The sequence below is a fragment of the Martes martes genome, assembly GCF_963455335.1.
Source record: "Martes martes genome assembly, chromosome: X".
Taxonomy (NCBI): domain Eukaryota; kingdom Metazoa; phylum Chordata; class Mammalia; order Carnivora; family Mustelidae; genus Martes; species Martes martes.
In genome coordinates, this window is record NC_137897.1 from 8,714,290 (window position 1) to 8,741,724 (window position 27,435).

A 27,435-nucleotide genomic window follows, 5' to 3' on the forward strand; every position below is an offset into this window, starting at 1 on the left:
GGCGGCACAGGGGTCGGTGAGCCGTTCCCGATTGGGGCCTTTCTGGCGAGGTTGAAGGATCTTTTTGGAGGTGTCCTTTCCGAGAGACAAATTCTCCAGGTTGTGAAGGGTGATGACGTAAGACTTGTGTGTCTGCTGGGAGTGCACAGTGAAGGTTTGGCTCTACCAGAGAATGGTGATTTTTTTTTTTTTTTAACAGAAGCAACTAGACCTTTATGATATTGAGGAGCTCTCTTTGCATCAGGTGTGGGTCCAAAGAGGCAGGGCCAAATGCACAGTCGTCCTGGGACTGTCTCCAAGGGCGAGAGTGCGTGAGTTCCAAAAGCAGGAAGATCTGCGATCTAGAAGGACTCGTGGCCATGCCTTGGGCCCAGGCATTTGGACTGTACACATTTTGCCACTTGAGTCTTAACGGTGTCCTTAGTGCATTCGAGCAGCCCTGAGGATTAAGGACGATGTGGAAAACATTTATATGAAGCTAGCCACAGTGCCTAGACTTGGAGAAGCATCTGACCAGTAAAGCGGGGACCCCGGTCACTGTGTAGTTCAAGAGGGGTTCCCCGGGACAGAAATCATTTTTTCTGCTGGAATTTTAGCCACAGAACAGGCACTGGCATACTTATAGGGGAAGCTTCAGTCCAGTGAGAAAACTGACAAACCATGATGAAAACATGCTTGTATCCATGAAATCTAGTTGCCAAACCTCCAATGGTCCGTTGGGCAATTTAATTAGCCAGGCAGATTAAGATGCGGTGTGGAGAGGTTTCCCAGGATTGTATTTTGGACAAGTGGAACAGGCAAAGTAGACATTTTCTCAGCCTTTGTAAAATTTCCCATCAGTATTGGTTCATGAATGCTCCATTCTGTCAGTAGACCCATGGTTTAATGCGCGTACAGTTGGAAGTAGTGGGAATAGTGGAATTTCTGGTAGGACCGGATGGTTATTTGGTCTAAACCCGAGCTCGCTTTCTTTATCAAAGCAACAGTTACAAGATTTCCAGTATTTTTTCTGGGGCTAATTGTTGTGCACCTCTGGTCAATTTTTCTAATTTGTCCTTTGAAAGAACGTCCCCCCTTTGGAACACACCAGGGCTCTGGCTGTCATTCTCCTTGAGAGGAGCATTTTTTGGTGGAAGTATCAGCAAGGCGATGTCCTTGAGTCTGGAATGTCTGGGAACTTTCAGAGCCAGAGCTGCCGGCAGAAGCGTGGCACCCAATAGATTTTGGACACGGGAGCCGTTTTTAATCTTGTCCCCATTGGAAGTAAGGAGACCCGGTTGTTGCCGCAACATTCCAGAGTCTTGAGCCACCCCAGAGGCACACGGACTGTCCGGACTGTCCATATAGGTGTGTGTGGTTTCGCCTTGGGCGAAAGTAGAAGCTTGAGTAAGAGTGTAGAACCCAGCCTTGTTGTAGCGGAAGTGGCTAAAGGTAAAGGGGACAAGACTCAGTGACTTCAGAGGGAGTGGGAAGGGCACGCTGCCCAGCGTGCTGGTTGCCGGTTTGGTCCTGTACGAACCGTCAGTAAACCGTGGAAAGTCTGCGTGGGTCAGAGGGGTCTCCTGGGGATTGTCGTGGGCAGTCAGAAGGCGGTCTTCAGCGTGAGGCAGTGTGAGGGGGTTCGTCAGCGGAAGGGGGGAGGCTGGCAGAGTTAGGGCCATCGCCGTGAGAAAGAGTGACCCTCGGAGGAACAGGGAGTAGGAGGGTGTCCCTGGGGTGAGGCGCCTGGTTGCGTGGAACAGGGGCATGGTTCGTGGGACCCGTGTGACTTACATCTGCAGTGGCCTTAACTGTGAGGGCAGTGGCAGGAGTGGCTCTGAGGCCAAGGGCGGATCCCTGAGGAGCCACTGGTTGCTGGCCGGGTCACCCTCCGGCCTGATGTTTGTGGGTGAGCGCTCGGGGGCATTCCCTAAGCTCTTGTATATGAAGAGAAAAAAGGCAGGTCAGTAATTAGGATGTCTAGGGGGCAGGGGCTTTTGTTAGGCTTTGCTTTCAAGCCCCAAAGTCTGTGTCATGCCCCTGTTTCCCAATAATAGGGTTGGGTTTGTCAGGTTTGAGTAAAGGGCGTAGAGGCTGGGCGGGTAGAGAGAGGTTTGGAATCCCAGTTCCCACAAGAGCCAGCCAGTCCGAGGAAGCCTCGAAACTGCCTCTTAGTTCTAGGTTCTGGGACATTTAGGTTCCCTCGGCGTCTGCTCAGATCCAAATCTGGTCTGTGTTCTGAGATCGCGGACCCTACATACCAAACCGGAGTTTGGACAAAGGACAGTTTTTCTTTGGAGACTTTGATGTCCCCTTAAGGCCAAAAATTTTAGCGGGTGGGTGCTGTCTTCTGTGAAGAGGCTCGAGAAGGGGGACAGAAGCAAACTGCATATTGTGACAAAGTAGAACCTGCCGAAAACTCTGGATCCCCTCAATCCGCTTTTAAGGTTTGGGAAAAGTTAGGAAGGGCTCTGTGTAGCCCTGGGGCATCACTGGCCAGGTGCATTGCCTTTCTTCCCGAGGGGTAAAGATACTGGCTGTCCTTATCAACGGGGGCACTATGAAATGCACCACATAGGTCAGTTACAGTGAAGCATTTGCTTTCGGCGGGAATGGGTGTCAGTCAAAGTGCCATCAGAGGTAGCATAAAAAAGATGCCGACGGGTGATTTATTTCCCCCAGTTGGCTATTTTGGTTACTACTGTCAAATTCTAGAATTATTTTCCTCTTTTGCGGGAAAGCAGCTTCCAGCATATTTTTCTAAGAAATCTGGGCCCAGTCGATGAATAGGCGCAGAGGAGCCAGGGAAGAAAGCAGGTGCGTCTCTTAAAGGGCCTGGACAGATGGGAGCAGGTTCAGAGACAGGAGCCTGTCGAGACCTATCAGAGGCCCCCCACTCTATGAGCCATTTTAGTACCCTGAGGCGGGGCCTGCTTTACAGCCGCAGTGTCAGTAAGGGCAGACACAGACTTACCCCAACCTGGATAGTAGTTTCTGCAGGCTGCTTAGAGGGAGGATTGGGAAAAGCCCTTGTAGTTTCCTGTAGCCCCGTTGTATAGAGCAGATGGAGTCACTCATGTCAAGCAGGGGCCCAGGACACCCATCTTGAGGACCCTGGAGACTCTGATAACTCCTAGGGGGTGTGACTCGCGGACCTCTTCTGCTTCTGCGCGTTATGGTTTCTGGGGTTTCAGCTGATGCTGGGCTTGCTGATATCTTGTGGCTGCAGTGCCCTGAACTGCTTGCGTCATTGCTTGACACGAGTGACTCCATCTTGCTCTCTACCCCTGTCCTTGGGAATTAGGACGTTGTAAGACGCCTGAAGCTCTTATATTGATAACAGTCTTTTCCCAGTGTCCTGGTTCTTTGAAATAATAGCAGAAACTACTCTTCTGGTTTTGTTTAGGGGCCTTCATTTGCTAGAGCTAAACATCAAAAATTTTAGCCGTCTTTCCCTTAGGTGCGTTATCTAGGGTATGAGCAAGCTAGTTTGCCAGGTTACTCATAGCTGAAGTGGATGTAGTTTCTCATCCCATCCTGGCCCTTTTAACTAAAAGGGAAGTTGGAGTAGTCATTAATAAGCATAGAGTTAAATGTTACCTCGACGGATTCACCGTCCAAACGGAGACCAGAATCTTCTTTAAAGACAGTTTGGAGTTGATTGTATTAATCATGAACAGATTTCATCAAGTTTTTGTGTGTAAGCCTGAATTTTGTTCCAATCAACAGGCTTACAAAAAGCCATTATAACTGTTCAGTGGAGATTTCCAGTGAGTTTTCTAGCATCTTGCCAAAAGGTAGGGGTCTGTTTCTAAATCCTGCTCAGGATTTTCACACTGGGCTAGTTTCGTCCGGTGTTTGGCCTGGCCCTCACCAACAAGCATGTGCACTAGTTGATAAAAATCTGAGAAACCAGGGTGGTAAGTTGGAATAACTATGTTAAATTCTTCAGCAAACCTCTGGGGTCCCGGTCATTTCAGGAAACTCTTTTAACCATGGCTGGAAGTTCAGCCTTAGTTCAGATAACATAAGAAACTTAAGGGTCAGTTTAGATCCTCAGAAGACTTAACATTAAAGGGGCACTTTTTAACTGGTTCGGGAGAGGAGACAGTGGAGGAGCTTCTGAGGAAGGGAAGGTTTGGCAAAAGGACTAGAAGGAGAGCACAGGAGATGAGAGGGTACAGAGACACCGGAAGAAGATGGCGTCCAGGAGGCGGGGCCTGAACACAAGGTGGCTGCCTTGGACCTGGGGGCAGGGCGAAGAGGCCTCAGAAGCCGGTTTTTCTTTTTAATCGTTTGCCTCGTTTAGTGTATAAAGTGTATCTCGGAAAGAGGCAACTTCAGATTCCTGATAGTGTTTCGAAGCTTCAAAATACCAATTAAAATAGAAATCCCATTCAGTTTGAGAACCGTGGTTGTTGTCCAGTTCAACTTGGAGAAAATTAAGTTCGGAGAGATTGACAGTTCCCCATAATGGCCATTGAAGTTCTAAATGACTTCTGGTTAAGCCAGTCCATTTATTTATCAATGTGCATGTGGAGGGACCATAGTTTTTAAACATAAAACCGGCTGGAGTCCCCGTGGAGGGGTGGGGGGCGGCGGCATGCCCTCAGAGCATTTTGATGACTGGGTCCTGTTTCTTAGAGGTTTTTCTGGAACAGCCTAGTCCAGAAGGAATCAGATGAAAGGCCAGCCTGGTTCTGCGAAAGGACTTTTGCTGCCTCCATTCTGGCCTGAGTCTGTACTTTCTAATTAAGTTTCCCTTGCCAGCTTATCTCTTCCCGCAGGCCAAAGACCCTGAGGGCACGGCAGCCCCTGGGAGGAACCGAAATTACGCCCTCCAGCAGTGGGCTGCTCCTGGCAGGCCAGTCCCCCGCAGTTGACCCCAAGGCAAATGATGGATCGATCTGACTTTCGCTGCCCACCTGCCTGTCCCCACATAACCTTTTCCCACATTTTCCTTATATACACCCAGACCTTTATCTGGCACTTTGGAGACCATCTTAGAGACCCTGGTCCCGCTGTCTTCCGGGGGGAAATAAGTTCCTGTCCTGTTCCACCACCACTCCTTTCTCTGCCTTTGGATCTTGTCAGCGGCCGGTAGCCAAAGCTGGTTTATGTGGGACCCCTGGGACCCCAGCTACGGTTTCATTAGGAACAGTCCCGTTCCTGACAGGAAGCAAACCGGAAGCTCGCACAGTTCCATCGGGAACACTCTGAATTGTCCTGAAGGTCAAAGGAGCGGTCAGAGATACAGACAAAAACAGAAAACCCCAAAACCGAGGGCTTACACAGATCCCAAGTAAAGCCCAGAGAGCTTAGACACAAGGCATGAAGCTCAAAATCCTAGGAGAACGCTTCCCCTGAAAACCCCAGGGTCATAGATAAGGCAGTGAGCCCCAGCAGCTCCGGGGGTACCACACCTGTTTGCTCACCAGCCCCGGGGCCTCTCTGGATCGCATCTGATCACCAAGTAATGCAGATCTTGAAAGTAGACTCTGCCAGTTACTTTCCCAGCAACCGATGGGTTGGTTGGGAATGGAAGAATCGCAAACAAACAAGGTGTGGCAAGACTGTAGGCAAGGCGGAGGACGGCAGGGAGAGGTAGGCTTTTGAAGGAGAGAAGGGGGAGGTTGGGAGGGCCGTTAGGAACTAAAAGTCTCTCGGAGGAACCTGGGAGTTCAAAGTGTGGTGGCTTCTCATTGGCTGAGCTGTTCCCTGGGGCCCACGAAAGCACTTCTTCCTCCTGCTGCAAAGGCACAGTAGTATCCTTGCGCAAGGTCAAGGACGCCTCTTCTCTTGGGTCTGCAGTGGACGACGAGTTGGGAGGGCATGAAAACTCCCCCTCCCGAAACCGCCAGACTCCCACGAGTGAGGGTTCCCATTGCTAATGTTCACAGTAGATTATAAAGCAGTAGGTTTCTGTTTGTTTGGTTTTTTTTTTTTTTTATAAAGTATGGTGTGTTAAGAGAAGATACAAATGATCCGTTAACATTATGGCATAATTCCTTCCCGTGTACCTTTTTACATGAATATACGCGTGTATTTAATAGGGATCATGTTATTTCTTACTATTGTGAATGAAATGTCTTTTGTTTCACTTTTGAGATGTAATTGACATTCTGTGAGTCTGAATGAAATCTTTTCAGCTTGTATGTATATATTTTGGGGTTTGGTGTATGAGAATATTACTGTTTACAATAAAATGCTGACCTCTTTTCCCAGGTTTCGTCTATGTCTGTGTAGTCTCTTAATTTTTTTTTTTTTTTGAGTTAGACCGTTATTGTCCAGGGTTTATGATATAGAAGCTAAAGCTGCAGAGAAGTTACGTAATGTTAAAGAGGAGACAGCGTCAATAAATCACCTCGTATCCCTTCTTGAAACACCAAATTCTTGTTCCTGGTACAATGTTCTTTCTTCAGTCTGGTTTTTGTTTAATTTGTGATGCCACATGCTTCTAGCTGCGGCACATCAGTTCTTCCTGAGGAGGGGCTGGCCTCTGCGTCCCTTCCCAGCATCCCCCCACCCCCGTGGTCTCGGACCAGCGCCTGTGGCCACGCTGGGCTTCTTTCAGTCCCTGGATGTGACCTGTTGGCCTCAGTGATGTCACACGTGCTGCTCTTTCTGGAACACTATTCTCCCCTCCGCTGACCACACCTTAAAAGCAGTTTCCTTAAAGGGGCCTCTGATGACCCGTCTCTTTAAACTCCATGCGCGTCATGCTCTCCTCTCTCTGGGACCTCTCGTTCCTCACCCTCGTCACTCTTTGCGTAATACAGATGGCGATGTTACGTGTGTATGTTTGGTTTGCTTCTTGGATATTTGTTCTTTCTACCCAGCGTCAAGCATATTGTCTTGAAACAATATATGGAAATAGTAAATGTTGGGTGAATAAAATGGAACGAGTATCTTTTGTTAATAATGTAATTTTCTTGCAATTAATAATAATTTGAAGTATTAAAGTTTTAAATGACTTAGGTTAATTTTATTAATGTTATCTCTTCCCTTCTCTTTTCCTGTTATAAAATCTGTGTCTTTATTTTTTAGAGTCGTGCTCCAATTTCGGCGAAACTAGTGGCCAACATGCTCTCAGTCGCCGGGGCCGATCACATCATCACCATGGACCTGCATGCCTCTCAGATCCAGGTTCCAGCATTTTCTTTCTCGCCCTTGGTTGTGACCAGGGGCTTAATGGGAGTGGTTAAATCCTAAGTGCGTTAAGTTAAATTGTTCTCGAAGTGGGTGACATGACTCGTGTTTGAGTTTGTATGTGGTTGCTGTCTTGGATTTTCACCTTTACTGAGCTTAGAAACAGAGTTTAACAGTTGTTTCCACTGTCTGCCACCAGTGCGTCCAAACAGTTGTGGAGGAGGGGGAGTGGCTTCTTGGTAGTAAACTTTACAATTCCATCTCCATTTCTCGAAGGTACTTAGAATGGCAGGGTTGCCGTGTATGTGTTTTTGACCTCCTTCCTAACTTAGTTCCTTCATGTATAAAACAGGCCCCGTTACACTACACCTACTTGGTGATACGATGCGGAGAAGCATTTGGCTTTCAATAAGGTGCTTAAGACACAACAGACCTCTTTTCTCCCATTCCCCTGCAAAGCCATTCTCCTGTTGCTTAGAACACAGGCAATCCTAAGAGACTAGAACATGTCTGCAAAGATAATGATTGGACTGACCTAGGCGCCCGGAACATACCTGTCCTTTTTGATTTAATTCTATTAAAATTCAGAAAAGGGAGTCTGTTGAAAAGGCTTCTTTTGAATAGAAAATTCGAATTTTACATAGTGAAAGAGGGTATCTCGTAAAAAAAGCAAAAACCCAAAAAACTCTGCAGTGTGACACTGACTTCTCCCCTTAGGGATTCTTTGACATCCCGGTGGATAATTTGTATGCGGAGCCCGCGGTCCTGCAGTGGATTCGGGAGAACATCGCCGAGTGGAGGAACTGTATCATCGTTTCACCTGATGCCGGGGGAGCCAAAAGGTAGCCCAAATGCACAGTGGTTTTTCTTTTTGTTCTTTTTTTTTTTTCTTTTTAATGCGTTAACTAAAGAAGCATGTTTTAAATTACTTAACGCTCTATTGTGTAAATGGACGAGGACGGGGACTGCAGCCTTCGCCCGCAGAGTAGAGAGCGGTTCTCTAGGTGAGCATGTCATCGTTCACGCAAGAAACACAAGCATGTGTTTGTTTTCAGTGGACGTGTTTTACTCGAGGTGTTACTTTAAGGTAATTTTTTTCTAATGATAAGAGCAATGAGCCTAACTGGAAAAGAAGGCTTTTCATTAACGACGCAACGGACTAAGCCAGTCCTTCCTACTACAAACCCCTGACAGGGGAAGCCAAAATAGAACAGAGCTTTCAAAAAGAAATCTGTGTCCGTAGAGCACAGGAAAAGGGGGGAAAAGATCCAGAGCCGAGAAATAAAAAAGAGCTGAAAACCCTGCTTCTGAGGCCTGGGTCGGGTATGAGATTCAGGAAGAGACTGCTGTTTTGGTGTTAACTGCCCACACAGAGGTCTCTCGAACAGTCACCGGACTCTCAGATGACTGAGCTGGGCAGAAACTGACATGGTGCCAGAAGCATCAGACTGCGGGCGCCCGGACTGGCACCAGGAAGCCGTGCCGAGCCGCCAATCTAGCGGGCTTCGCGGACTTGGGGAGTGAAGGAGCGGTCAGTACCGAGAGTTCAGGATGCACGGTGAGGACGGTAGAAGGTGGCTTCCATACGGGCCGGACGCTTGCGGACTCCGCGTGATCTTGTAGACCTGGGCAGCGGCCATCTGGGAGAGGAAGACTGGGTGGCGTGGCACTTTAGTGCCCAGGTGTAGGGGTCTCCGTCAGGAAGGGAGAGGGACAAGAGACCTCTGACTGTCAGTCGAGCGCAGACACAGAGAAGCTGATTAATGGGCCGTGAGAGTATCCAGTGACCGTCGGGCTTCGGGATGTCTTTAAAATGCAGCTGCCTCTTTGGCTCCCCTGTCTGCCTGTAGCCTGGCTGAGGGGCTTAAAATCGAACTTAAAAGCTCAGGAGTAGCCCAGAAAGCTGTCACTGACCCACTCAGGGAAGCGGAGGTCCTGATTCTTAGAAGAGCCCCGACGAGCGATAAGCGCTACGCTGCCCTCTGGAGGGCTTGCTGGGGACGAAGAGGTGGGGCCTGGCCCCGGACAGCAGCAGGAAGTGGCTCTTGCCAGGAAGGAGACGCAACTGCATCAAAGGCAGTAGCACAAAGTTGGGAGGCAAAGACCCAGGCCGGGCAGCGGCAAAACCCTCTCCCGGGACCTCCAGGTCAAAGCGCACGGAGTGTCATCTGTCTGTCCGTCTGTTGGAAACGCTTGCCGTTTACTTGGGACACTTTAGTAAGTCACGCGGTGGACTCTGCCTTCAGATACGGTGACTCCAGTGGCCCGATCGAAGGGCGGAGGCGGACGAGCAGGCCAGAGGTAGGTGAGCCCGAGACGGAGCTTGTCGTTAGTGACGGTGCTCGTGAGACATGATTCGCGTCCGACCCTGCTGTTCTGCAGCTCCGTGGAGTTCGGCGCCTTCCCGGAGCTGTGCCTGCAGCAGCACCTTCCCCCCCGCCCCCGTTCCCGGACGTTTTCCTCACCGCAGGGCAGACCCGTGCCCGCTAGCCAGGCGCTCCCCGTTCCCCTGGCCGCCGCTGCTCTCCTTCCCGTCTGCAGACATCGCGTGTGCACGGCTCGTGCAATACGCGGTCCCTCGATTTTAACCAGGAAAAACTACTCCGGCAGCTAATAAGCCAAAAGAATAATAGATGCCACAGGCTCTTGTTGCTTTTTCTTTTTCTATCCCGACCCTGTTTTTTTAATATATAGTCTCAGCCTACGCATCCTAAAATTCGCGGAACTTCAAATTGGGTCATGTTCCCCATCTCCCTCTTTAGGCACCTCCGTTCTTCCCAGCGTCAGAATTCTGTTGTTCAGACACCTTTTTAGTTGACACAAGTGGTAATCTGCCGCACACACCTCTTCCCTGTGCTTTTTTTTTTTTATTTCTTTTCAGCGTAACAGAATTCATTGTTTTTTCACCACACCCAGTGCTCCATGCAATACATGCCCTCCCTAATACCCACCACCTGGCTCCCCCAACCTCCCACCCCCCTGCCCCTTCAAAACCCTCAGGTTGCTTTTCAGAGTCCATAGTCTCTCATGGTTCACCTCCCCTTCCAATTTCCCTCAACTCCCTTCTCCTCTCCATCTACCCTTGTCCTCTATATTATTTGTTATGCTCCACAAATAAGTGAAACCATATGATAATTGACTCTCTGCTTGACTTGTTTCACTCAGCATAATCTCTTCCAGCCCCGTCCATGTTGGTACAAAAGTTGGGTATTCATCCTTTCTGATGGAGGCATCATACTCCGTAGTGTGTATGGACCACATCTTCCTTATCCATTCGTCCGTTGAAGAGCATCTTGGTTCTTTCCACAGTTTGGTGACCGTGGCCATTGCTGCTATGACCATTGGGGTACAGATGGCCCTTCTTTTCACTACATCTGTATCTTTGGGGTAAATACCCAGTAGTGCCATTGCAGGGTCATAGGGAAGCTCTATTTTTAATTTCTTGAGGAATCTCCACACTGTTCTCCAAAGTGGCTGCACCAACTTGCATTCCCACCAACAGTGTAGGAGGGTTCCCCTTTCTCCACATCCTCTCCAACACACGTTGTTTCCTGACTTGCTAATTTTGGCCATTCTAACTGGTGTAAGGTGGTATCTCAATGTGGTTTTAATTTGAATCTCCCTGATGGCTAGTGATGATGAACATTTTTTCATGTGTCTGGTAGCCATTTGTATGTCTTCATTGGAGAAGTGTCTGTTCATGTCTTCTGCCCATTCCCTGTGCTTTGGAAGAACCATCCTCGTTCCGTCTTAGCTGTGATTCCACTTCCGTGCTCTTTACAGCTGAGCGATAATTCCACGGTACGCATACATCCTGACTCCTTGACCGAGTCCCCTCGTTCCTTGCCGGAAGGTCCTGTGCTGTGTACTCCTAAGCACGGTCCCGCAGCACTGGCCTGACTGCGTCTGGAGGACGTTTGCACACAGGAGCTAGTCCTAGAAGGGCAGTTGCCCAGTCCTAGGGCAAGAGCCATTTTGGTTTGCATGAACAGGAGCAAAATTGGGTCTTTTGGAAAAGGTAGACAGGTTGACCATCCCAAGCACGAATGCCAGTGACTTTCTCCCCAGGCCTGCTGCCCTAGCAGTTGGGTGGACCTTTTTTACTTTATAAACCAGATAGTGATGGCATGGTACCTTTTCTTGTTTATTCTGGTTGCTATGGACAAGGTCCGGCATGTCTTTTCCCTCTTTTCCATGAGGGCCTGGCCATACCTTTGACTGCTGTCATGTTGGCTAGAGGCCTTTTCCTTTGGATCATTAGGGGTTTATTTGCTTTTTTTTTTTTTTTTTTAATAATTTTATTTATTCGACATTACAAGCAGGGGGGAGCAGTAGGGAGAGGGAGAAGCAGACTCCCCGCTGAGCGGACAGCCCGACACGGGGCTCGATCCCAGGACCCTGAGATCATGACTTGAGCCAAAGGCAGATGCTTAACCGACTGAGTCACCCAGGTGCCGTGGATCGTTAGAAGTTCTTGGAAGACAGGAGGCTGTGCCTTTGTTCCGTGCGGGTGTAGTGCAGATACTTCCCCAAATTCTTCGTTTCTTTGTGTATTTTTATGCTCTGCAAGACTTTTGGAACATTTCTTCTGTTGTCATTTATCTCTTCGTGTTCTGGCTTCTGGGTTTAGGAAAGGTTCACCCATCTCTCAATTTCTCTTCCATGATTTCATCTATTTCAAGACAAATTGCCTTTTTCCTCTTTAATGTTCCAATTTTTCTTGCATCTGATAGTTGTTTTGGATTAAAGAGTGAAGAGGAATCCAGCTTTTTCTCCCCCAGCCATCTAGTTGTTCCAAAACTATTTATTAAATAATCTATCTTTTCCCTTTTGATTTGAAACACCATCTTATATACCAAAGTCCCCCATCTACTTGCCAACCCTTGTGTGTGTGTGTGTGTGGTTTTAAGATTTATTTATTTGGCGGGGGTGGAGGAGGGGAGGGACAGAGGAAGACGGAGAAAAGAGAATCCTAAGCTGACTCCCCACGAGCAGGACCCTGAGATGGTGACCTGAGCCAAAACCCAGAGTCAGATGCTTTAACCAACTGAGCCACCCAGGCACCCCAAGCCTTGATTTTAAAAGTGCAGAATCGGGGCACCTGGGTGGCTCAGTGGGTTAAGCCTCTGCCTTCGGCTCAAGTCATGATCTCAGGGTCCTGGGATCGAGCCCCGCATCGGGCTCTCTGCTCAGCAGGGAGCCTGCTTCCCCCTCTCTCTTTGCCTGCTGTTCTACCTACTTGTGATCTCTCTCTCTCTGTCAAATAAATAAATAAAATCTTTAAAAAAATAAATAAATAAATAAAAGTGCAGAATCAACTAACCGGAGTTAGTGGCCAGCGCCGAGATGCTTTTTTTTTTTTTTTTTTCAGATCCCCTTCAAGACTGTCCCCCTCAGCCACCCCCGCTCTCTCTGCCAGCAAAGCCAAGCTTTTTAGGAGTGGTTCTTGTGGATTTTATTGCCACCTTCTTTCCTTTTTCCGCAAAGTTTCTGCTACACGTCATTAGCTTCTTCCTCTTCTGGGGTAAGCTGTTCCCCAACCGACAGAACCGCTGCACAGGTGCCCCGTGATACATGCAGCGGACATGGTCAATGGCATCTTTGCTCGATGCGGTGGAAGTCATCTCATCAAAGAAGATGGGCATCAGACCCGCTGTAACCCGCTGCCTTACTTAAAAGCTTTGAGGCTTGACTTGCTGCAGGTAAAAGGATTGCCACAAGAGGGCACTCTTGGGTAGTCTCTGAAGCTCAGTGGGGCTGACTGCTGAAGGCAAAGTGAACCAGGAAAAGGGAGCTCACCCTTGGTGTAAACGCGGAACCAGGCTGGGAACTTGGTGAAACGGATTCAGATCGAACGTTTATTGTTTTCTTCTGGAAACAATGGAAACACATGTTGAGAAGAAATGGCAAGGAAACTGTATATTTTGTTCTAGGTTTTTCTGGGTAAGATCCTGACTGATACTGGGTCACCATCATCTGGCAGGAGTATATGTTGAGTCTCGCATACGTGGAAGGGAAGAGCTGTGGCCAGACGCCACGGGCGCACTGAGACGTCTGGCCTGTCCCCTTCTCCCCCTGTTGCCAGCCCAGCCCTTCCTGAGTGGGCGGCTTTGGAGCGTTTGCCGCAGATGAGCAGAGAAGCTCACGGTTTACTAGTCCCAGGGCCTCCGGTGCAGGGAAGCCTGTTCTCCTTCGCTGTCGTGTTATGTGGATTTGTGAGCCGGGACTTTTGTCCCCACTGGCTACGCCACAAACTGAGCGAGTCCCAGTTTCTAAATAACTTGATTTAAATTGTCTCTTGGTGGTCTTTTTTTCCTTATTGGCTTTTCATATATACTGTATTTTCATGCTGTTAAACATACAGCTGTTTCCTTATGCTTTTTTTACGTTTTTACTTAAATTCCAGCTGGCTGACATGCGGCGTCACGTCAGTTTCGGGTGGATAGTATGGTGATTCAACACGTGTCTCTGATTTTTTTAAAAAGTCGCACGAACACTAACAGTTGGCGTATGGATTTCTCAGTCTGTGGTTTTAGCCAGTTTTATCCAGGCTCCCGGCAGTCATCACCGGCTGCCACGAACGCAAGGCCACGTCAGTACACGTCTCTCGCCGTGGCTTGCTTACTGCGCATCCCAGGCCAGGCCTGGCTTTCCAAGTGAGACCCGATGACCTCGCTCTCTTGAGTGTGGTCGGTTAACTGCCTTCCCGGAATACAGCGTTGAACGACAAGCGCTTTTCTTCATAATGACAAGATTTGACACGTCTCTCTGTGTCTTCGAACAGGGTCACCTCCATCGCAGACAGGCTAAACGTGGAATTTGCCTTGATTCACAAAGAGAGGAAGAAAGCGAACGAAGTGGACCGGATGGTTCTGGTGGGCGACGTGAAGGACCGTGTGGCCATCCTCGTGGACGACATGGCTGACACATGTGGCACCATCTGTCACGCCGCAGACAAGTATGAGGGATGGTGTGGGCAAGTGTGAGGGCATCTCATTAGGAAAGGAGAAATGGCAGCTTTTAAAAATTGGGCCGGTGTTTCCAAATTATCACTGGCTGCTTGCAGAAGGTCTTTCAGACCAAAGGACGGTCTAGGCCCATTTCTTTTTTCTTGGTAGGAAAAAAACCCCATGGACCTTTATGGCCTGGTTTCCCCTTTCAAGAACGAGCTTTCCGTGTATTTAAAATAAAGGGTCAGAGAAAGGTGCTTCCCCTAAAATAGCACAGAAGGCGAGAGGCCATCTTGCGGGCTCCTTCGGGTCTTTTCTTCCTTGTGTTCAGCCTTCCCTCGAGCCTCCTCAACCCCTGGCTCCAGAAGGATTGAAGGGTTGAGAGCGGGGCTGTGGGGAGTGGGAGCCGCCACCCTGCCAGGCGCGGCCGCGGAGCACCTGGGAAGGGGCCGGCCGACTTGAGATGTGCGAGGGGCAGACCGTGCCCACTGGGTTTCCAACATAGTATGAAACAAAAACATGCGAGCTGTGTCACTAATGGTTCTGTACTGACTATAGCTCAAAATGATGATAGTCTGGCTTTCTTAGTTTAACCCCGTGCTTCTCACCCAGGGGCCGTTTTGGTCCCCTGGAGACATTTGACAGCCTCTGGAGACGTGTTTTGGTTGTCACCAGTGAAAGGGGAAGAGAGAGTCCAGGGATGCTGTTCAGGAAAGAATTATGGAGGCCCAAGGCCAAGGTTGACACAAAGAGTTTTGGCACTGCGTACCTCAAAAGGTTCTCTTTAGGTTAATAAATGCGAGAGAAATTGGTTTTCTGATTTTCTTTATGGAACACACTTTTTGCTTTTTAAATCACACTTAGGGGAGAATGTTTCAAGGGTATTTGTTCTTTTTTTTTTTTTTTCCTTCTTCTGTTTTACAGGCTGCTCTCAGCCGGAGCCACCAAAGTTTATGCTATCCTGACACACGGGATCTTCTCGGGACCAGCTATTTCCCGAATAAATAATGCCGCCTTTGAGGCTGTTGTCGTCACAAACACCATTCCGCAAGAGGACAAAATGAGACACTGTCCCAAGATTCAGGTACTCCTATATGGCAGGCAGAACCAAGCAGCGCGGAACATCCCTCCAATCCTGAAAACAGCCCCGAGTCTCCCATGGGGGCCTGTGGCCTCCCCTAACCCAGGGCGCGATCCCCGCTGGGTCCGAGCGAGGCTGGGGCCAGCGGAGGTCCAAGTTAGAAACAGTAAGCCCATCAAACCACACCAGGAAAGCAGTTGAAAACGGGCCAGGCTAAAGCTGAACAGCACGGCCATATGCCCCAGGGGTCCACCTCCGGCTCTGTACCCCCAGACTTGAAATCAGGCGTGCGGATGAAAGCTTGCGCGTGCCTGTCCGTAGCAGTGCTGTTCGCGGGAGCCAGAAGGCGGAAGCGGCCAGGAGCCCTTCCGCGGGGGAGCGGACCGCCAAGGTGGGGTCCGGCCAATGGAGCATCCCTCAGCCTTAAAGAGGAAGGATAGTCTGGCATAGGTGACAACGTGGGTGAACTTGAAAACTTGGTGCTCGGCGCAAGCGGCGGGCCGCAGAAGGACAGGTGGCGTCCGAGCCCCCTTCTCTGAGGGGCCCGGAGCAGTCCAGTCGAGAGGTGGAAACGAGAGTGGTGGTCGCTGGGGGCTGAGGAGGGGAAGCTGGCGCTTGACGCGGGCAGAGGTGCCGGCTGGGATGCTGGAAACGTTTCGGAAGTGGGCACCAGCGATTGGCCGCACGGCACTGAGAATGCGGTTAAATGGCGGGGTGAATGGCAATTCTCACGTGGATATGTTCCCAAAATTTTTTTAAAAATGGAGGGGGGAAAAAACAGGCCGTGCTAAGGACATTTAGAGCTTTGCCCCTTCCTGCCCTTCCTGACTTGGGAGGCCGTTGGAGAGTTGGCGGTGATCAGATTGTACCGACGGCCTGGAGCTGTGCCGAAGGGATTTGAGCCCCTGTTTTGGCTCTATGCTGCAGGGAACCTTGGCGAGTCATTTGATCGCTAAAAGCCTTCATTGTCACCAGCAGAGCAAGAGGGTGGAGCCGGGCGACCCGCTTCGTGATTCCTGACCCGTCCAGTGGCAGCGAGTTTCACTGGGCACAGGGCAGGGGCGCAGCATTGGAAAATGGTCAGAATAGTTTTGTCTTCGATTTTCCTCCCTGACTGACGGTAGTTGCAAATCTGCAGACTACAGCCCCCGGGCCCGGTCTGGCCCACCACCTGGTTTTGTAAATAAAGTTTTATTGGAACATAGCCGCACTCATTCGTCGATGTATTGTCTGTGGCTGTTCTCACACTACAGTGGCTGAGTTGAGCCTGGCCCTCCCAACTGAAAATACTACCCCTGGGCCTTCACTGAAAACCTAGTGCGCTGACCCCTGAGTGAGGTGATCTTAAGTGACGCGGTCACTGCATTTTTGGAAACCAAGAGAGAGGAAAGCCTTCCATGTCATGATTGAGTAAAATTAGACCAGAGACACCCCAAGAAAAGGACGTCTCTGGCTAACAGGGACCCCAAGAAAAGCCTTTGACTGTGCCCACTGGAAGTCTCGCTTCCCCAGTCCCACGCATGTTGGTAACTTGAAGATCAAAGCGGGGGCGCCGGAGGAGGCGGTTGGTGCTCGCATGTCTGTGTGCTGGAGAAATTGTTTCTGGGCTCTGTGGCTTCTGTGTTTTTCGCTAAATACGACTGAGGTGTCCCACTGTGCTCTCCCCTTTTCTGTTGGCCTGCAGGTTATTGATATCTCGATGATCTTGGCAGAGGCAATCCGGAGAACACACAACGGTGAATCCGTGTCCTACCTGTTCAGCCACGTGCCGCTCTAGACCCCGGACGCGGAGCGCGGGGCCGGCCCACTCGTGCGTGCTCGCCTGACTTCTTAGTTTTAGGACTCAGCAATTCTAGGATATAACGCAAAAGCATCCCATCTTGTATCCTCCAAGACGCGTTGTTTCCCCCCTTCTCAGGCTCAAGACCATTTCTTTCCAGTTTGGCGAGGGAGGGTGGTGGTGGTTTGATCCTCGTGAGTGAACTGTTGTTAATGAGATACGTTTCGTCATCCCGACTTGTCCCGACAGGTGACCCTCTTCTTTGTTTTGCCAGTACTTTGAGGCCACAACTTTCAAGTATGGAATTCTACCACCGAAGTTCATAGTTTATGTATTTCGAGGTTGCCCAAGGCGACTTCAGAGTAAAGCCTTCTGTGTAAATAAGGATAATGCCTATGGACATTGGGGTGAAACCCTGTATACAGAATTAGCCTTTTACTTCCGAGGGAACCTTAGAAAATTGATAATACCCTGAGTTTGGTTTTACTTTATTTTTTTCTTTTTAGTAACCAGGATTCAAATAAACCATTGTGATTATTCTTAATTTGACCAGAATTTAAGCAGCCCAAGATGGCCACTGACACATTTACTTTCTGATAAACATGAGACAGCAGAGTCAGTCCGTATTTTTTTTTATTGCCCCTTCTGAAAAACACATAACTCTCACTTACCTGAAATGTCATGTTCTAAAATTCCAGAATCATGTGCAGCGGTAAATCTGATTGAGGAAGTGTCAAGATAGACCCTTTAGGCTCACTGGGGCCACCCATGCTGTGCTCTTCCTGTCCCGCCGTCTCGTTTTATGGCCTCTTGTTAGATCCGGCTTTTACTTTGCCTTTTTTCCAATAATTTCATGTTGTGGGTTGCCGCCAAAACAAAGACTCCCCTAAGTCTCCTCAGATTTACTGGTCTGTTCATTGTTTTTGACATAATAAAAAGGTGAATTTCTGTTGAGTACCACCAAATGCATATTTAAACATGACCTCCTTTGTTTTAATATTCTTTTGCCTTTTGTAATCAGGAGTAGCAAGTCTACTAGACTACTGATGATTTTAACTAAAACCATTCCATGGAGAACATGGGTAAGCAAGGCCTATGGAGAAAGTAGAGATAAGGAAGCGTTCATTGTTTTGTGACGGTAACATTCCAGTGGTGGCCCAAGAGCGATGGTGGAGGCAAAGCTTGCTTTATCCACACTGTGGCCCTTGACAGCATCCTCCTCGGTGAGGTGCCTCCCCGCGTGTGGCAAAAGAGAGATTTGCCTGCATAGACAGGGCCTGGGAATAATAACAGTCCCTCTCTTCTGCTGAATCTTAAAACTCGAAGAGAGGAAATTGATCTAAATTTTGCAGGTGGCAAAACCAAATCCAGAAGTCAGTAACGGACTTGAACAGCAATCCTTAAGGTTTCAAACTTCACTACAGCGGAAATCGAGGTCAAAAAATATCGTTTGGGTCATTGCAGAGATGAACGTCCTGCTGTTCCTTAAAATGGATTTTGAGGAAAGTGGTATTCTAGCCTGGTAGAGTTGCCTGTGCAATGTGGATTGACTCTTTCTAGGCAGAGTTGACTTGATAATGTAAAGAGCCTCCTTAGATGTATGTAATTTTTAGTTTTGGCAGATGAGGAATATCTATTTCTTGTAATTTCTGTGCCTAGACCAGTGAAAATGTAGTTACAAACACGCACACGTAGACAGCCTTCGCATACAAGCGTAGACACATTAACATGACTGAAAAAAGTTGATTTAAATGTGATCCTTTTCTCTCAAGTCTAAGAGCTAGTTTCAGAATAATCTTCAGATAAAAATTTGCATGATCATGATTGAATTAACAACTGCTTCTCTCTTTTAGTCTCACTTTTTGTTTTTCAAGTAGTTCTGATACATTAACTAATTCGACTAGACTTGGCCACACACAGCGGCAACGTAGACCCCCTCGAGTACGTGATGGTTTCAGTTCAAGAAAGATGATGAAGGGGGCCTCGGGAGTGGCCCCATCCCCAGACTCGCTAGCCCTTGCTGCTTGTGTGCGAACCTTAAGCGAAACCACCAGATCTCTCGGTTGGGTCCGACTCACGTGTGTGGGGCCGAGCAGGGGAGCCGCAGAAATACACATGCCCCAGAGCTGCTCGTGCTCCGGCCAAAAGTGTGTTAATCCACGTGCAGATGCTCCTGTTAGAACTTGCCTCTGTTCGGATGCAGTGCTTACCTGGGTTTAGGATATAGGATTTTAAGGTCGTCGAACACTGTACTAACACATTTCAATAAAATCGTGCTACTTCTTTCTGTTATAGTTTGTGTCCTCATTGCAAAGTGCTGAGTTTTGATGGGGTTCCTGAACGTGTGTGCCACTTCATGATGCTAGCCCGACATATAAAATTACAGAGAAGCCAGAAGTTAATTGAAGTCAGCTTTTCTCCATGATGAAGGTATTTCGGGACTGACCAGCAGCCTTCCTTGTCCCAAAGGGTACCAGCTGTGCCAAGTTGATCATTCTCGATGTTGCCTATAAAAGTCAGAAATGGCACAGTGCACTTACACGTTAAAGTAGTAACAGTCTGCCCGAGAAGATCACCGTTTAAGACCCAACGTGATGGAATGTACAATTACACCTAGTAATGCTGTCACACCCCTTCCGAAGTGTTTCATTTCATCTCGGCGTGTCCTTAGCCAATCTACGGCTGACCTCCAGGGTGGACAGGCTGAGTGGCGAAGGGAAAGCAAATACGAGGGTACAGAGGGCCGAATCGGGCTGAGGAGATCCTATAGGGCTTTGTGAAGGGACCGCCAGTGTAGATGAGGATTCGTGGCGAATGTTCCACAACCGATGGCTGTATTCCCGCTGCGACCAGAGCGGGACAGCATAGGGCATTTGTATGACGTGTTTGAGTGAGGATGGCCCGTGAAGACGGAAGTTAAGGGCTGGAGTGGGTCACCATATCGTTCATGTAGAGTGTGTGAAGTCAGCGGGATCCCTCCTTTTTACTAGGAATCTTCATCTTCCTGATTTATTTCCCCGTAGCCTGAGAACACCCCCTCCACCTTGTCCCCGCCCTTGCTTTCCAGAGCTGTGTTCCGATTGCTTTGTTTTACTGTAGCCTCTGAACTGTTTTCTCCCCCTGGAAAGCAAAGCGCGCGATGCTCAAAAGCGGGTTTCGCCACTCAGTACAGTCAAAACAGCAACGAAAGCTCTTTGGGAGGGTTGCTTCACGTCTCGTGCCTCAGTTTCCATAGATGGGAAATGGGAGAACAGGACCTCTATCGGGCGATGACGAGGATTGAATGAGATCTCCATACGGTGCTTAGAACGGAGTGTTTTGTACATTAATCTCACCTTTTAGAGCAGGCATCTTAAGTCTTCCCTCTGAAACGATAAGTAGATGTGAAGCAGCAAAATTTTCATGCATTTTTGAGATGTTAAGCCGCGTGCACGTGTGGTCTAGTCACAAGCACCAGCCCCTCACCCGGAGGCACGTAGTCCTGGCGTGTGACCGTCTCTGTCCGCGGCAGCGTTCGGTGGCAACAAATGATCGTGTGTTGAAAAATCCCTCCAGTGGCTGTAGAGGTGGCGGGGAAGAATGGCCTACAGTAACTGACGTGCTCTTTTGGTTGTGTTTACGCCAGTGAATCCTTAGCTGGGGGAAAAGAGACAAGCCGCCCTTACCACTTATACTGGGTACCGCTTTCGGTTGGTTTTGTGCTGGGATGGAGAATCGAATCGGATTGTTGTGAATGGCCTCGATTGATCATGGTCACGGTCTCTGTTGTTGGCTTTGGCAATCTTGCTGCGTAATCAGAGATACGGGAACACTTGATTCCAGTGACCTTGCGGGCTCCAGCCTTGGCAGCCAACATACAGAGGATCCCTGTGCCGGAGCCCACGTCTGGCACCACCTTGTCCTTCAAGGGGTGCAGGTTGTGAAACACAGAGTTTCTGTACCCACGGGCGTGGGCCTTATCTTCCAGCATCTCGTGAATGCCGAGGTGAACATAGGAATGAAGTAATCCTTCTTAGACTTCATATCCTTGGCTTTGGGCTTCTCGCTGCTTTCTGCTTGGCCACGGGAGACCTCCATGATGCAGTTCGTGGCCTCGGCCGCCACCACCCTCGGCTGCACCTGCTCCTTGTCGTCCCCCGCCCCGCCCCTGCCCCAGTTCACACTGTTCTAATGGCAGAGTCCCACGGCCAAAAGGAAAACCAGCACAAGTCATTTTGCTTTTTATTTTTTTTACATTTTAAAAGAGCAATAAAAAGAGACGGGCAAAGCGAAAGGCTGGCATGCTGTGGACAGTGTCCGAAACGGGGAGCGTGGCGATCTAGAGCCTGGTTCCTGATAGGCCACTAGCAAGCTGTGTGACCTTGGGAAAATGTCTACACCGCTCTAAGTCTGAGTATCTGCCAAAATGAGAGGGCAGATGATTGCTAAAGTCCCCTGGGATAGGGGTTTTCATAGGCTATGCTATCTATTGTAGATTTAGTGGGAATAGCCAGTAACTGAAGGTGGTGCTTCCCAAGAGGCAAAGAAGATTACATCCCCATCAGGCGAACCACCTGTTTTGGTTGGCCGGGAACTTTCTCAATTTTAGTGCCATAAACCTTGTACCCCAAGAAGCCCCTCCATTCTGAGCAAACCAGCATGCTTGGTCACCCCCATTCTGTCTTCTAAGGTAGATGGTTCCGGATCCCCAGTGCTTGCCTCAGCTGAGGAATCCCACAAGCGTGGCTCTGATTTTGTGCCAGTTGCAACAAAAAGCGGGCTATACCACAAGCCCGACTCGGTGCCAGTGACCTGTGACATCATGGTTATTACAAAATACCTTGTCAAGTCACTATAGAAGTCAAAGAGTTGTAGTCACAAATAAAGGAGGAAAAAGGGAGGCGCTTCTAGAAAATGCATTTGAAACCCGGTGGGATGGCCAGTCCTTGGTACAGCTGCTCTCAATCCCCTAAGTGGTCCTTAGAGATCCCGGGGCACTGTCCAAGGATAAGGCAGGGTGTCCCGAATGTTCATTTTGGTGTATATTTGCTATAGAATGAACTCAGGAAGTGCCACTGACGTGTGCTCATCTGACCAAGGAACGGACGCTACATTTGTTTAAACCCCAGAATATCCTCTGGGCCCAGGGCTACTGAGCAGTCTCCCAGCACCGCAAAGGGGACAGACCCCCGTCCTCAGCCACGGTGTGCTCATCTCCCCGCTGACTGCGTTCAGAGCCTTCGAAAGACAACGCTGGGTGAAGACAAAATTCACAGACAAGGTCCTACAAGTTAAAGAGTGTGTGGGGAAAACCCAGATGGCACAAGAAGGCCAGTTTTTGATGAGTCACTAATTCCTTCCTGCTTTGCATCGGTGCGGTCACGAACACGGTTCTGCCCCTGCTCGTTTGAAGCTGTTTTGTTGTACGCACACAAGTTCGGCACTGTAGTCGATCTGAGAAATGCACTTGCTTCCATGGATTTTGATTGGACACGATCATTTATTTGGGGCCAAGGCCACCGTAGCGGGGGGTGGTCAGAACGAACTGATCACAATGCTTTTTCCCCCTCCCTGTTTGTTGCTATATCCTGCTTTGGTTTTGTGTACGTTTGATGGTGTTAAAAAAAGGGGGGGCGTCTGGGTGGCTCAGTGGGTTAAGCCTCTGCCTTTGGCTCAGGCCATGATCTTGGGGTCCTGGGATCGAGCCCCGCATCGGGCTCTCTGCTCAGCGGGGAGCCTGCTTCCCCCTCTCTCTGTCTGCCTACTTGTGATCTCTGTCAAATAAATAAATAAAATCTTTAAAAAAAATCTGAAATCAGAATCCTTTCTATCTTAAGCCCACCGAGGCAGCCACACTCAGCATTAAACGTCAACAGAACAACAGTTAAAAACCGCCTTTAAGATGCTTTATTGTTTTAATAGCCATTTCTGCCGCGCTTCTGCTGTGAAGCCCTTTTCCCCAAGTTTACTAGCTTCTTCTCTTGATCACATATTTTCCCCACAGCCAGTTTTATCCCCAGGAAGGGCCTCAGGGTCCCTCCCTGAAAGAGGCATTTCAGAATGGAGGAACGGGGGCAGGGAAGACCAGAGGTGAGGAAGGAAAATGGGCGGGGGGTGAGTTTGGGGGAGGTATGGGGGGTTTGCTGCGGGAAGGTGGGGGAAGCTGGATGAGGTACTGAGGACCAGCCTTTCCCTGGGCTCAGATGCCTCTCCTCATCTGAAGGACAGATCTCCTCTGCTCCCTTCTTTTTGTCCCTCTGTCCCTGTGGCTGTTTTATTTCCCCAGGAGAATTATGTCAAGGTTTCTCCACCTCAGAGCACTATTGGTATTTTGGGCTGGATCATGCCGTGAACTCTACCCAAGAGACGTAAGTAGTAATGCCCCCCCACCCCCCCACCACGCACACACACAATTTGTAACAACAAAAAGCATGTCTCCAGACATCGCCACATGTTCGGGGAGCGGGAGGAGGGCAAACTTGCCCCTGGTCGAGAACCACTGTTGGATTCCAACCAGAACCTTCTTCCATGATCCTCTTTCCTGACATTCATTCAAGCCAGAATTCCGGAGTAGATCCATCCTGGCTTCGGGACCAGTTTCAAGTTAAAAAGCATTCTGGAACAAAGTGAGTAAGGCAATGACAATCATCGATCACTTAAGAAAATGAAGCGGCATTGTTTTGGTAGGACTTGCAATTAACACCAAAATAATCACAGTATCCTTTTGACGCAGGGCTATGCACCCGGATCCCTACGTCTGGCAGGAGTCAGGTGAGATTTCAGTAAGTCACTAAGTCATTCGTTTTCTCAGTTTCCCCTAGGAATGGTTCCAGCCACAGGATGGGTCACCAGCGATGGGGTTTTTTCAGTTTTGTTTTAATCAAGAAACTGAGGAAGACACAGCGACCTTCAAAGAGGTGACTGAATTTTAGTCTGACTTCAAGTGACCTCCAGAGAGCAGTTTTTGGTGCGCCGGGCAAGTGGCGGGTTTCCTGGCCCTTTGGTGATTTTTCACCCTGCTTGAGAGACCGGCATGAAGATTAACGGTCATGCCGAAGGCCACCGAACTCCTGTGCGTGGACATGGCCACGTGTCTCCGTGCTTAAACCACAGTCTGTCACCTCTCTTGTGAAATGTCACGGAATTGATCAGAGTCTGGAATGAGATGGAACATTCGAGACCAAATGAGTCTCCTCTCATTTTACAGGCAAGGAAACTAAGGCTCTAAGGGATGAAGTGACGGGCTCAGTAAGGCCACGCAGGTCCTTAGAAGAAACAGGACCTCTCACTGCTTTGACAGAGAGGAGATGTTTACTGAAACGCAGGCCACCTCTGATGACTAACCACTGTGTCATGAAGGCGCACTTTATCGTTAAGCCTCAGAGCAGTGAGGAAAAGCACAAATTATGCTGTGCTAGCCGCCGTCAACCTGAATGCTTGCGTCCGTAGATTTGGTGGTTCACCTTCTTTCTTCCAGAACGTCTTCATTGTACTCCCCGCCTTTGCCTGGTCCTTTCTCAGCATCATACCAACATGGGGAGATTCCAAATAATGGCACTGGGTCATGAATGCTTTTCAGATAATGGTAATTTTGTAGGACAGTGGTTCTCCAAGTGTGGTCCTGGACAAGCAACATCTCCATCACTGGGGACCTTAGGATAAAGGCCAATTCTCAGGCCCCATCCACCCATATTGTATCAGAAACTCTGGGTAGAGGGGTGTGGCATGCATGGGGGGGGGCAACCATGGGGGTTCAGTACACCAAAGTTTGAGAACTACTCTGCAAGGCCAAGTTTTCTAGGATGGTAGCTGGCAAACTTGGTGGCATATTGGAACCACCTAAAGAACGTCAAAAAACACTGGTCAAAACGAAATTGATAAAAAAAAAAACGTGTCATCATGTGTGGTGGTGGAGGTTAAGTAGACTTACTGTGGTGATCATTTCTCAGTATATACAAATATCAAATCATCACATTGTACATCTAAAACTAACATAATGTCATATGTCAATTACTTCTCAATTTTAAAAAACAATGAAATGGGGGCACCTGGGTGGCTTCGTTGGTTAAGCGTCTGCCTTTCACTCAGGTCATGATCTCAGGGTCCTGGGATCCATCCAGCCCTGTGTTGGGCTCCCTGCTCAGCGGGGTGTCTGCTTCTCCCTCTGCCTGCCACGCCCCCTGCTTGTGTGCTCTCTCTCTGACAAATAAAAAAAACTTTTTAAAAAACAAAACAACAACAACAACAAAACTAGTGAAATTGTTGCCTGGCCCTTGCCAAGGTAGTGATCCCTGTGTGTCATGGAGGGGAAGATCCCCACCTGCTTTAATAAATGTACTTCTGACTCTGGTAAGTTAGTCACATTTCATTGTCCATCATTGAACTCTTGTATTTGACTCAAAAGTTAGGCCTGCTTTGTAGACATTTGGAGAGAACAACGGTTTTCGACTTATTTGACGATTCAAATGTACCTAGAATAGAAGTTCGGGGTGTTTGTGTCACCTGAACTGTCATTGCCAGATACTTAGTTTCTTGGGGTACTTGAGTTGCTTCTAATGCTTTTATTTTATTTTATTTTTTATTTAAGAATTTATTTATTTATTTGAGAGAGCATGAGAGAGAGCATGAGTGGGGAGGAAGGGGCAGCGGGAGGAGTGGGAGAAGCAGGCTCCCTGCTGAGCAGGGAGCCCGATGCGGGGCTCAATCCCAGGACCCTGTGGCCATGACCTGAGCCAAAGTCAGACGTTTAACCTACTGATCCACGTAGACGCCCCTCTAATGTTTTCATTTTATGAAGAGAAAAAGACAGTGCTGGTTTTCCAGGAACACAAAGTAGAAGGTGATGCTCTTATATTATTAATATTCCATTGGTGAAAGTACAGTTATTACCAAAAAATATTAAAACAAATAGTACTTAATCATTTGTAATAAGGGATTCAACACACAGTGCTTAATACCTAATTAATTACCAATGGTTCTATTAATGTGAGACTCTCCTTTAGGAGAACAGAAGGAGGGAAGCTACAACCAAGAGAAAAGTCATTGAAGTAGTTTTATTTAACACCAGTTTTTTCAATATCATTGGTTAGGTTAAGAACAATAAAACGTCAATGAAATCATGGTTACGTTTTCAAATCTGAATTCCGTAGGGCAGGCCACAGGCTGGAAAGCCAGGCAGGATTTCTATGTTACAGTCTTAGGGCAGAATTCCTTGTCCTGTGGGAAATCAGTTTTTGCTTTTAAGGCCTTCAACTAACTGGACGAGGCCCACCCACGTTATCAAGGACAATCTCCTTTGTTTAAAGTCAACTGATTATGTAAAGGTTAATCACATCCTCAAAATACCCTCACAGCAACATCTCAGGTGTTGTGAATGATGGTGCTTCCAAGTCAACCAAATCATCAGCAAATCCCAAGTGAGTGTCTTTCCATCGTGTCTCGCTACTAATGAAGCCACTTGTGGGGCTATGGAAACCCCATGACCAGACAGACCACTGGTTGGAGGCCATTACATCCATAAATAGCCTTTTCTCTTTTAACCACATCATCTACCCCATTATTTGCATCTGGGGCCTTTTTTTTTTCCAAAGCATCTGACCCTTTGGAGTCATCTGGTGAACACTAATACTTATAGGGAAGATTTTTGTTACACGAATTTGCATATCCTGTCGAGGACATCTTCAGAACACTTTCATTTCAAGGTGAAATGAAACTTAGAGGACTAAGCAGCGAGACACTTGGTATTTCAGTTTATGGTGGGGGGAGGGAGAACAGAAGACAAGGTTAATGATGATACTGGGGCTTTGCAATGAATTCTGTAGACTGTGTTCTCCTACCTCTCACAGACAGCGGGCTCACAGTATCAGCAAATTTCTAACAAAGAATATTATTGGGAGACAGTCAAGGTTGCATCTCACTGAAGGGGTTAAAAGTTCAGGCTCGTTAAAAAAAATACCATGATTCTTGCCATTAAACTCCTCTCTCCCTTTTCGCAAGCAGCCCGTGACTGCCAGCATCCTCGAGGGGGAACAGCAGAAATCGGGGAGGGGGTGGGGAAATACCTACCCCTCGCTCCCATGCTCACCCAAATCAAGAAACTCGCACAGAGAAACGTAAGAAGTCATACTTCCCCGTGCTGGGAACTCAGCATTCAGAGGACTGGAGCAGTTTGTGTAAAGGGACTTACTTAGGTTCCCTTCAACTTTGAGAGAGTATGTATGACAAAGTTTCTGTGGAACTGCTTTGATGCCTGTGTCAGAGTCAAATGGCTGGACAGGGACTGCAATGTGGGGCTTCTTGTCCCCAGCCGAGGGCTTGTTTCCCCGCTGCGCTGGATGTTAGCTCGAGTCTGCACTTGCTTTCCCTGTCAAAGACCTAATCCCAGGAGTTCTGCAAGGTTTAAGTCGCTAGATTAAAATACGACAATAAACCAGGGCTGCGAGATGAAATCCGGGATACCCAAGTAAATCTGAATTTCAGATAAACAAGAAATAATTGTTGAGGATAAGCCTGTGCCA

The 27,435-nt window shown here is 48.5% G+C and overlaps 1 protein-coding gene across 2 annotated transcripts in view; it reads left to right on the forward strand.

Annotated features, from left to right (window-relative positions):
• PRPS2 (phosphoribosyl pyrophosphate synthetase 2) overlaps nt 1-19,231 on the forward strand; it is a 36,039-nt gene extending 16,808 nt beyond the window's left edge. For both annotated transcript variants that reach the window (XM_080831318.1, XM_080831319.1), the window contains exons 3-7: nt 7,027-7,125; nt 7,846-7,970; nt 13,913-14,086; nt 15,003-15,162; nt 16,844-19,231. In XM_080831318.1, the coding sequence (XP_080687444.1) occupies nt 7,027-7,125; nt 7,846-7,970; nt 13,913-14,086; nt 15,003-15,162; nt 16,844-16,936 (651 nt within the window). In that variant the 3' untranslated portion in view covers nt 16,937-19,231. The remainder of the gene's footprint in view (nt 1-7,026; nt 7,126-7,845; nt 7,971-13,912; nt 14,087-15,002; nt 15,163-16,843) is intronic.
• Nucleotides 19,232-27,435: the final 8,204 nt, after the last annotated feature.